Source organism: Balaenoptera borealis (assembly GCF_965194805.1).
Source record: "Balaenoptera borealis genome assembly, chromosome: 19".
In the NCBI taxonomy this organism is placed as follows: domain Eukaryota; kingdom Metazoa; phylum Chordata; class Mammalia; order Artiodactyla; family Balaenopteridae; genus Balaenoptera; species Balaenoptera borealis.
This window is the reverse complement of record NC_138878.1, coordinates 65356322-65368108: the sequence shown is the minus strand read 5'-3', so window position 1 is coordinate 65368108 and position 11787 is coordinate 65356322. Positions and strand designations below refer to the sequence as shown.

The 11787-nt window shown below is 44.1% G+C and overlaps 1 protein-coding gene across 1 annotated transcript in view; it reads right to left on the bottom strand.

Moving 5' to 3' along the window:
- Positions 1 to 6164: 6164 nt before the first annotated feature.
- VSTM1 (V-set and transmembrane domain containing 1) overlaps positions 6165 to 11787 on the bottom strand; it is a gene marked incomplete at its 5' end in the record, with an annotated part of 7286 nt that continues 1663 nt past the window's right edge. The window contains 5 exons of the mRNA XM_082370202.1: positions 6165 to 8725; positions 9678 to 9709; positions 9815 to 9852; positions 10016 to 10043; positions 10146 to 10238. Coding sequence (XP_082226328.1) covers positions 8606 to 8725; positions 9678 to 9709; positions 9815 to 9852; positions 10016 to 10043; positions 10146 to 10238 — 311 coding nt within the window. The 3' untranslated portion in view covers positions 6165 to 8605. The remainder of the gene's footprint in view (positions 8726 to 9677; positions 9710 to 9814; positions 9853 to 10015; positions 10044 to 10145; positions 10239 to 11787) is intronic.

Genomic DNA, 11787 nt, shown 5'->3' with positions numbered 1-11787 from the left:
TGCCCTTGTCTGTCTCTGCAGAGTTAGACCAAGTCGGTGCCCAGATCTCACGCGAGGCTGTGGCGTGGAGTGAGCGGGGCCAGAGTGTTGGCGCCTTTGGATTGGGAAGTGCAGCTAGGCAACAACAGCTGCCAGGGCAGGGCTCTCTCTGCCCTGATTATCGGCAAGCCAGCACACATGCACGCATCGTGAGTAGAGCCCAGCCTCCTCCAGCCCTTCTGTCTGTGTCTGCAGATCTCCTGGTAGGCCAGGGGGCTTGTCTCCTCCCTGCAGGACCCCAGGACTGGTACGCCTAGGTTGTGGTTCAACCTGCTCACTTCCCAGGGTGAGGGTCCTCCTGTGTGGACCTTCTCCTCCTTATAGATCCCTCCCAGGGGCACAAGTACTAACCAAAGGCCTTTTTTTCCATCCTACCCGGTTACCCGCAGATCTTTCTTGCAGCTTTGGTTGTATAGGAGATCTTCTGCCAGTTTCCAGTTAGCTTTCCATGAGAATTGTTCCACATGTAGATTTTTTTTTTTTGGCTGCACCCCGCACGGCTTGCAGTATCTTAGTTCCCTGACCAGGGACCGAACCTGGGCCCCCTACAGTGGAAGCGCGGAATCCTAACCACTGGACCGCCAGGGAATTCCCTTCAAATGTATATTTGATGTGTTCGTGGCAGGGAGGTGAGCTCCACGTCCTCCTACTCTGCCATCTTCATCCACCTCCCGAGCCCTGGAGATTTTAAAGAAATCTTCCCAAGTTCACATAACCCCAAGCTTGTATCCAACCCTGTCTGAAAACAAAGGACTGTCCTGTTTCCACAGTTCTTAGCCTGTTCTCCGGCATGTCCCATGTGGAAGACATAAGTTAAGAAAACAAAACTGGACTACACTTGCTACTGCATTTGTGATTTTAGAAAATAAAAGGTCAGGTCAGGAATCACTCCATTAAAATTAAAGACTTACTATAGTAATTTAAGAAGGATAAATACCAGAGCGGATGTCCATAAAAGATATCTATTAGGGTCATTGATTTTAATAATATTCGTCAAGATGCTTTGATCAGAACAAAATCCCTTCTCAGACTAGCTTAGACGCAAAGGAGTTTCTGGGTTGTTTGGGGGTTTTTTGTTTTGGCTTTGGCTCAGAAGGTTCCCAGAATGATTGAACAAGAAAGCTGTAAGAAGGGAAGAAATGCTGAGTTTTGGAAGCAATCAGAAGCCAAAAATCAAAGCTGAAGGCACAATCCCTCCGTCTCCTTTTCCCGATGCTCTCTGAGTCATCTTCGTGTTTCTCAGTAAAGACGAGTTTCCTCCACATGGTGAGACAGATGGTCCCTGAGAGCTCCCAAGTTTTAAAGGGAATGACTTCTAGGGCAAGAGGAACAGAGAGACACTCCCCCGCTTCCCCATCCTGATCTCCCCATCCTGACAAGATGCTGTGACTTAAGCACCTTGTCAATCAGGCTGGGTGGCTCGGTGGGGAGGGGAGCAAAGTGAATTCTCCTTCAGATGCACCATCCCTAGAGAATGTGATCTCGGATGGCCTTGGCCTGCAGAGGCTCGAGGCAGGATTTCAGTTCCCGGCCAGAGATTGAGGTCAGACCGCAGCAGTGAGGACGCTGAATCCCAGCCACTAGACCAGTGCCCAGTGACGAGGCCCCTGGGGGCCCTTTGGCTTTGTAGAAATGAATTCCCACAAAGACAGAAAGTAGTGAAGCAAGTAAAGTGTTTACTAGGAGGAAAAAGAGTACGTGTGAATAGGCACACACGGGTGGGCTCGCAGAGAGAGTCGCGCCCTCGTGGTAGTTTGAATCACTTACATGGGGCATTTCTTCCGAGTTTCCTCTGGCCAGTCATCTTGCTTTGCCTGGTTCTGAGTCCGTACTTGGTTTATCTCAGGGTCCTCCCATGTGTGCATGTGCATCTCTCAGCCAAAGTGGATTCTTGCGAAGAGGCCTCTGGGTAGGCTGACATCACTCCCTTTTTGACCTTGAAGGAGCCTTTCTGTGCATGTGTAGTCGGGAAGGTCTCCTTGACCTTGAGAATGAGAAGCGTGGTCTCTTATCTGGGCAGGGCTCAGCTCCTCCTCCTCTTCATCTTGGAGTATCTGTGCACAGGGGACAAACTCCAGCTGTTCCACCTGGGGCCCATCTATCTCCTGCCTCAGCTTCTGGTTGAAGCTGGGATGAAGGCAGAGCCAGCTTTGTGGGCGTGCAACCGGGGCAAAGGGGACCTCACATTCAGAAGGAGACCCACGCTTGGGTTCTAACGCTCTGCGTTCACCATCGTGAAGCTCTTAATCGTGCATCTCTGTGTTTTTTTGGTGAGTTCCGATGGGACAGTGGAGCATATGCTGAGAGCTTGGAGGCGAAGCTTCTGCTTCTCCTGGCATTCCTGCTGCCTCCCTACTTTCCTGTATTAATCTGTTCAGGCTGCTTTAACAAAATACCACAGACTGGGTGGCTGAAACAACCAGAATCTGTTCTCTCACAGTTCTGGAGGACAGAAGTCCAAAGTCAAGTTGGGCTCAGGGTCGGTTCCTTGTGTTCCACACCGCTCTCCTGGTATCTGGTGGGTCTCTGGGGAAGCTTTGGTGTTTCTTGGCTTGTAGACACATCACCCCAACCTCTGCCTTCATCTTCACATGGCGCTCTCCCTGTGTCCAAATTTCCCCTTTTTACAAGGATACAATCATATTGGTTGAGGGCTCACCCTATTCCAGCATGACCTCATCCTTTTAATTAATCTGCAATGACCCCTCTGCAAATAAGGCAACATTCTGAGGTACTGGGGGTTTAGGACTTAAAGATGTGGATTTCGGGGGTAGACAAAATTCAGCCCATAAGAGTGTGTGCTGGTGTGTGACTGTGTATGTGTAGCTCGCTCTGTGGATGTCTGTATAGAACAGTGTGTGTGTGTGTGTGTGTGTGTGTGTGTCTTATGGACCAAATGTTTGTGCCCCCCCCCGCCCCCGAAATTCATTGTGTTGAATCTCTAAACTCCAGTCCGGTTGTATTTGGAAATGGGGCCTCTAAGGAAGTAATTAAAGGTTAAATGAGGTCATAAGGGTGGGGCCTTCATCAATAGGATTAGTATCAAGGGGAGGAAAGGTCATATGAGGACACAGTGAGAAGGTGTCCATCTGCAAGCCAGGAAGAGGGCTCTCAGCAGAAACTGAATTGACCGACACCTTGATCTTGGTCTTCCAGCCTCGAGAAGTGAGAAAACAAATGTCTGTTGTTTAAATCATCCAATCTATGGTATTTTATTGTGGCAGCTGGAGGAGACTAGTATAGTCTGTGTGTGCGTGTGTGTGTGTGTGTGTGTGTGTGTGTGTGTGTGTGTGTGTGTGAGAGAGAGAGTCTGTATAGCAGAGCCCCCCACCCCTATTTATTGTTTGCCTTCCATGTAAATCCAGAGTGTGTCTTCTCTTTCCTTGCCTCCAAACATCCTGACCCCTCACTCTCCTCCACCGTCTGTCTTCTCCTTGACCCTCCCACAACACATACACACATACACACATACACGTGTGCATGCACACACATGCATGCACACACAAACACACCTACATATATGGACACATAAACCCACACACGGCATGAGAGCAAAGGGACAGAAACCCACACACGGCATGAGAGCAAAGAGACAGACACACCCTAGAGAGAAACAAAGGAGGTGGGGGAATCAGGGATAGGCCAGGGACCCGAGAGTCAGGAGACCTCTCTGCTCTTGGCCCCCTTTCCCCCCTGCTCCACCCACTTTCCTTCACTGTATTTTACAGTCAGCAATGGCAAAGGTGCAAACAACAAAGCTTCCTAGGAAACCTGCCCCATCCAAGTTGCAGAACAGCTGGGACCCTTTTCCAAAGAGATGCTGGCTGGGCCCCCTCCCTTGGACAAACCCACGGCCACTGTAGGATATATGGCCCCAGAGATTTAGCACATCAAAGATGGAAAGGACCGCAGAAACCGTCCTATCCTGCTTGTCTCTCACTTTTAAAGATCTGAAAACTGAGAAAGGGGTTTAAAAAATGTCTTTCCTTACACGCTAGAACACGCCTTTCCTGGCTTAATTCAGTTCTTCTTCTGGTGATTCATTCAGATTTCAAAAAGCATGGGTCTAGGACAGGGGTTGGCAAACTATGGCCCACGACTTGTGTTTATAAATAAAGGTTTATTAGAACACAGCTGCCCCTGTTTGTGTATCATCTATGGCTGCCTTCATGCTGCAACAGCAGAGAAGCATAGTCTCAACAGAGGTCCTATGGCCCACAGATGCTGAAAATATTGCCCTCTGGTCCTTTTCAGAAAGTTTGCTGACCTCTGGCCTGGATTTTAGATGAGATCTGCCACTTCTTTCAGTACTTCTTTGAAAAAAATAAATCCCTTTGATTCTGACCATCTGAGGTCCCTTCTGCTTTGTCTCTGGATGTTCTGTCTATCATGTAGATACAGTTTCTGGAGGAAAAGACACTAACCAGACCCTCTGTTATTATTCCTGATAACGTGGGCATGCATTAACCAAAGATAAGACTTGGAGGTTTTCTTCTTTACCTATTAGTTGTAGTACTTGTATGAGTAGAAACTTGGCTTATTCATTTATTTGGATGTCCTGAGGTACAGGTTATAAATGAAAGGCAGGAGAAACACTTGATTTCTTTCCTCTGCGTTTTAAAATTTTGTGAGTTGTGTTTCTAGCATCTTCCAAAGGTAGCCAATAATATCTTTTTCTAAATTGATCCAGTAAGTAGGAGGCCCCCCCTTACCTCTTTGGATGAAAGTCTGTGAGGCTGTGAGCCTAGACTTGTCACTATCAGTTCCAGACTCATAGGGACAGCTGGTCTGAATAATAATGATAACACAGAAATAGAAATAGGCGAGAGACATAAAGAAAAAAAGGCATTTGAGTATGTGGATGTATTGACTGTTGTCTGAGGATATCTCTAGCTGTCTTTTCCTTTGTTTGGTTACATGATTCAGTTTCTTCCTCCCTCCCACCCTCCCTTCCTTCCTTTCTTCCTTCCTTCCTTCTTTCTTGTTTTTTTGTTTTGTTTTGTTTGGCTGTGTTGGTCTTCCTTGCTGTGCGTGGACTTTCTGTAGTTGCAGCAAGTGGGGGCTACTCTTTGTTGCAGGGCGTGGGCTTCTCATTGCAGTGGCTTCTCTTCCTGCGGAGCACGGGCTCTAGGTGCGCGGGCCTCAGTAGCTGTGACGTGCAGGCTTAGTAGTTGTGGTGCACGGGCTAAGTTGTTCTGCGGCATGTGGGATCTTCCCGGATCAGGGCTCGAACCTATGTTCCCTGCATTGGCAGGCGGATTCTTAACCACTGTGCCACCAGGGAAGCCCTCTTTATTCTTTTAAAGTCTTTTCAAGTTAGGTTTTTCCTTTTGTCATTTCCATCCAAGTGTCTGAACTATGCTGGCAATGGAAGGTGGTGCAGATGAAATAGAAATTATCATATTTCATCAAATTGAAGGCACGACTCAAATGAAAAAGAACAAGCTTTTCAATAAGGGGTACTGGGACAATTGATTATCCAAATGGAAAAATTAGATCTTTACCTCACTCCTTGACAAAAATTAATTTCAGAAGGATTAAATATGAAAAACAAATTAAAAAAATTTTTTTAAACAACAAAATTTTTAAAATTTTAAGTTTCAAAGAACATATAGGAGAGTCTATTTCTCATGTTAAGCTTCCAGACACAAAGAAATCTCTCAAAATAGAAATAAAAAGATGAGTAGCTAATATTAAAAGATACAAAGAAGAATGAAAATATGAGTCACAGATTTACTGGAGATATTTGCAACATATAGCTTACAAAGGAAAGATGTGCCTACTGTATAATCATGCCCTTTAAATCAGTGCAGAAAATACCAACAATTCAACAGAAAAGTGAACAATGGCTAGAAACCATCAACTCACAGAAAAGAAACCCCGAATGGTCAATATTCCTCATTCATAATCAGGAAAATGCAAATTAAAGCAACAATGAGGTATCTTTATAGAAGCAGCTTAAAACAGGTTATGAGTTCACATATTTCGTTAGCAAAAATTGCAAAGTTTTTTTTTTTAATTTTTTTAATTTTTATTTATTTATTTATTTTTTATTGTGGAAGACTGTGACCATGCCATTCTTCTTCTTTTTTCTTTCTTTTTTTTTTTTTTTAATTTATAGCTACTTTATTTATTTATTTATTTATTTTTGGCTGTGTTGGGTCTTCGGTTCGTGCGAGGGCTTTCTCCAGTTGCGGCAAGCGGGGGCCGCTCTTCATCGCGGTGCGCGGGCCTTTCACTATCGCGGCCCCTCCCGTTGCGGGGCACAGGCTCCAGACGCGCAGGCTCAGTAGTCGTGGCTCACGGGCGCGTCCGCTCCGCGGCATGTGGGATCTTCCCAGACCAGGGCTCGAACCCGTGTCCCCTGCATTAGCAGGCAGATTCCCAACCACTGCGCCACCAGGGAAGCCCAAAAATTGCAAAGTTTAATACATTTATGAATTGGTAAGGACGCAGGGAATTGGAAACATACTGTTCAGCTAAAGCTTCCTTGGTGGAAGAATAAATAGGTGAAACTACCTTAGTTATAAATTTGCCTCTTCTAGTGGGTTAAAAGGTGTGGACATCATAGAAGACAGATTTTACTTCTAAATATAAACCCTCAAGAGATCACACATGTGAGTGAGAAGGTAGCTCCAAGGATGTTTATTGCAGCATTCTGCTGACAGCATAGCACTGGAAACAATCCAAACATCTAGCAGTCCAGGAAAGAACAGAGAGAAACCATGGTTTGTGCATACAACCAAGTCCTTTTAAAAATTTTCTTTCATTGAGATATAATTCACACACCATAAAATCTATGCTTCTGAAGTGTACAATTCAATGGTCTCTAGTTTATTCACAAGGTTGTGCAACCATCACCACTGTCTAATTCTACAACATTGTCATCACCCCAAAAAGATACCCCATGCCTGTTTGCAGTCACTCCAAATTCCTCCCCTCCCCTAGCGCCTGGCAACCGGTAATCTGCTTTCCATCTCTAAGGATTTGTCCATTCTGGATATTTCATATAAATGGAATCCTACAATATGAAGCTTTTTGTGCCAGGCTCCTTTCACTTAGTATAATGTTCCCAAGGTTCATCCAGGTTGTGGCATGTAAAAGTGCTTCATTCTTTTTTGTGGCTGAATAATATTCCATGGTATGGTTAACAACTGAATTCTGTACAGCAGGCAATGAGATAGAGACACAAAAATCACCTAGATGAATTTCAGAAGCATAATGTCGATGGCAATAAAAAAGGTGACAGAAGTGTAATAATGATTCCATATATATGTGTAATGTTGTAATAACACACAAAAAATATTACCATATATTGACTATTGATAGATGCTTGAGGAGTAAAAGTATGAAAAAAATGCATCGGCATAATATATACTACTTTGGGTAATGTTGACCTCTTAGGAAGAGAGGAAGGAAAATGGGAGTGGTAGAATGAAAACACAGCAAAGTGTTAATGTTTTGAAAATAAGGTCAGTGTGCATATGTTTCCACTTACATTATTGGGTGTTTTTCTTTATGATAGAATTGTTTCATAATTAAAAACTTTAATAAGGTTATCCAGGGAATTCCCTGGTGGTCCAGTGATTAGGACTCCCTGCTCTCACTGCCGGGGGTCTGGGTTCAATCCCAGGTCGGGGAACTGAGATCCTACAAGCTGCACGGCGCAGCCAAAAAAAAAAAAAAAGGTATCCAGCATATGCTACTGAGTTAAGAATATTTATATATACGTTCCAAATATTTACACTTCATTCATATATTTTAAAATGGCTTTCAAACCGGACTGAGTGACATAACTTTGGAAGCAAAGCTCATATATTTGTACTTGTATCAATATATAAGTGGTCAGTACCACTGTCACATACACAAAAAAGTCCACACTCAGAAAAATCCTTACAATGCTGTATTAACATGAGTTAAGTTATGGGCACCAAGTGACAAAAACCACATAGATTCTGTAAGTCTAACTTTATTGCAGCCTTTGATTTTAATAATAAGAAAGAAAGAATATAAACAGAAATGTGATGGCAGTAAGAAAACTCTTTTATTCATGTCAGAGAGGAAACTGGTCTTGACTTGAGGGCTGCCCAGAATCAGGAACCAAATACTTTTAGCCTTTTAGCTGCTTACCTTGGTGCATGCTACTTAGGAATTTGTTAATTCACAATTGAGTGTCTCCCTTCATGGCTTGTATTTTTGTGCTCCTTTTTGAAATCTCTGTGTCTGTGGGATGACTCACCAGAGAGCAATCACGTAGTCTTCTCTGAGGAACCATTTTCTATTTACATGGTACCGTCCTGAACTCCCTAAGTGACTATTATGAGTACCACCAGCCCATAGATACAATACGTATTCTTAGCCCATGTTTTAAGTCGAACCATACAAAGGTTACGCTCCAGTTTTGTGAAAACCCACCCAGTAATTGTTGAGAGGAGGGGAAGCGAGAAGGGAAAATATTTTATTATTATGGATAATGAACCAAAGACACAGAGTCACCTGGGCTTTCATAAGTTCCGTCATCTTAATCCGTACTCTCCTTCCCAGGGAAGAAGTTCTTCCTTCAGTTCTACAGCTTCAGTGTTGCGTAGACACACGACCCTGGGGGCTCTTGGGTGGGGACAGAAGCTGCCGCAGACAGTGCGTTGGTGTTTAGCTGGTCATAGGTCACTCCCTGGGATTCTTCAGGCTTTGAGGAAAAGAGACGTGCATGGAGAGCTGAGGTGCCAAATACAGTAGCCACGAGCCACCCACGGTTACTTAAATTCAAACGAATTTAAATTAAATTAAAAATTGAGGTCCTCAGCCTCACCAGATGCATTTCAGATGTGCAACTGCTCTTAGGTGTTATAATGCTCATTAATGTTAAATCACAAATAAGCAGTATTTTAAATAGAAAAAATGGATGGATGTAAATTGGTTAATATTTGTTAAATGATGCTTTCCTGCCATGCATCTGACCCTTAAAATTCGCCAGAAACTCCAATAAACCCTTTATGTTATGACATCACTAGACTCTCACAAGCCTTTTAGATGGGGATTTTGATTCCCCTTAGATATGGAAGGAAAGGAAGGGTCCAAATCATGGGGGTTTTGTGATTTGTCTCAGACCACACTGGTGATAAATAGTAGACATTGGGAGCTGGAATCCAGCTACTCTGGAATTCAAAGCACGTGGGGTTTTTTGTTTGTTTGAGATATAATTGACATATAACATTGTGCAAGTTTAAGGTGTACACGTGTCGATTTGATACATTGATACATTGCACTATGGCTATCACATTGCTAACACCTCCATCCTGTCACATAATTATCATTTCTTTTTGTGGTGAGAACAATTACGATTTAGCCTCCTAGCAACTCTGAAGTGTATGATACAGTGTTGTTGACTATAATCCCCATGCTCTGCAGTAGATTCCCACGACTTATTCCTCTACAAGTTGCAAGTTCGTTGCCTTAAATGTCATATCGCCCCCAGCCCCTGGTAACCACCATTCTAATCTCTTTTTACGAGTTCCATCAAAGTACATGTTTTTAAACTCAATATTAATTGGCCTCATCTATATAACCAGCATATGAGCTAGACAGACCCGCCTGTGGTGGAAGTGAGCTCTTGGGTTATTCCGAAGGGGAGAACTCACCGATTCAGATATTCTTTCCAGTTTGGATACACCTGCATGTGAGTAAAAGAAAAAAGAAATCAGTTCTCAGATTGCGAGAGTCAGATCTTCGTCTTTCTAACCCAAGATTCCTTATGATTTCTTCCCTGATCACTTACCTGCAGCTCCCTGCTTGGGAAATTTGGAATGGCTGGTTCTGAGAGAGAGAAACATATTAAAGTATGGGGTCTGAAGATTTGGGGGAGAAGAGAGGGCTGCAAGAAGCGGGGCTGGGCATACGAGTCACTGATGTACAAATGGGGTCTCTGAAGAATGGAGTGGGAGTTAGACAGGGCGTGAGATCTGTCAAGTATATCTACCTCTTGGCGGATTCTTCATGTGATGAATCTATTAAAAAAATAAAATACAGGGAGGAATTTATCTCCTGAGAGAACCCTTCACTTTACTCCCCTTCCTCAGAGGTTTAAACGTGTGCTTCTCCGAACTTACCGTGCTGAGTGCATCTGTAGATGAAGAAGACGGCAACGAAGAGGAGGAAGACAGAGAGGCAGCTGATGGTGGTGACAACGATGACTTTGGTGTCTGGTGGGAGAAGGGTGGGTTAGAGGGTACGACTGGCTCCTGAAACACACTGATCAGCTTTAGCTGAACAGTTTCAAGGAGCCAGACAGCCTGGCTTCAAAACTTGGAGCGGCAGCTTCAGAGCTGGCACGTCCAATTATGCTTTAGGGAATTTCTTCATCTCCCTGAGCTTTTGTTTTCCCATTCAAAGTGAGGATAGCGAGACTTCCCTGGTGGCGCAGTGGTTAAGAATCCGCCTGCCAATGCAGGGGACACGGGTTCGACCCCTGGTCCGGGAAGATCCCACATGCCACGGAGCAACTAAGCCCGCGAGCCACAACCACTGAGCCCGCACACCTAGACCTGGTGCTCCACAGCCAGAGAAGCCACCGCAATGAGAAGCCCGCGCACCGCAACAAAGAGTAGCCCCTTGTGGGGGCAGCCGAAAATAAATAAATAAATACATTTATACAAAGTGAGGATAGCAATTGTGGCGACTTTACTGGATGGTAGGGAGATTGAGTGGTCAGTACGTACAGAGAGGGCTCGCACAGTGCCTTGCAGACTGGAAATACCCAGTAAATGTTTCATCCCCAGGAAAAATATTTATTTACTGTGAGCCACTTAGCACTCACGTGCATTCTTTCTCATCTTTTTTTTTTTTTTTTTTTGCCACTCGGCTTGCAGGATCTTGGTTCCCCAACCAGCATTTGAACCCGGGCCCTCGGCAGTGAAAGCCCAGGGTCCTAACCACTGGACCGCCAGGGGATTCCCTGTTCTTTATCATCTTGACAATAAGCACGCAAGATAGGTTTACAGTCCCCATTTCGTTCATACGTATATCAAGTGCCAGAAAGTAAATCGAGTTCCCCAAAGTCACTGGACAGGATGGGCTTTGGACTCTGTCTAACCCTTTCAGGCCGCAAGGTCAGGGTTGTTCTGTGCTGACCACTGGGTGTGGACATTCAAGAGAAGTGATATTCTGAACCTGTTCCAGGGAACTCAGAATCTGGTGAGAAACACTTTTCCCCAAACTAACTGTGTTGCTATAGAAACGATGACAAGTCTAACAACAGACGAATCAAAGTCCAAGAATCATTTTCTCAAGATACTGAAGCAACCTAAGTGTCCATCGATAGATGAATAGATAAAGAAGGGAATACTACTCACCGTAAAAAAGGATGAAAAATTGCCATTTGCAACAACGTGGATGGACCTAGAGGGTGTTATGCTTAGTGAAATAAGTCAGACAGAGAACAACAAATACCATATGATTTTACTTATATGTGGAATCTGAAAAACAAAACAAAATGAACAAACAAACTGAAAACAGACTCATAGATACAGAGAGCAAACTGGTGGTTGCCAGAGGAGAGGGGTTGGGGGGAAGGATGAAATAGGTAAAGGGGATTAAGAGGTACAAACTCCCAGTCGCAAAATAAATAAGTCATGGGGAATGTAATATCCACATAGGGAATATAATGAACAGTATTCTAGTAACTTTGTATGGTGACAGATGGTTACTAGACTTATTGTGGTGACCATTTTGTAATGTATAAAAAATATTGAG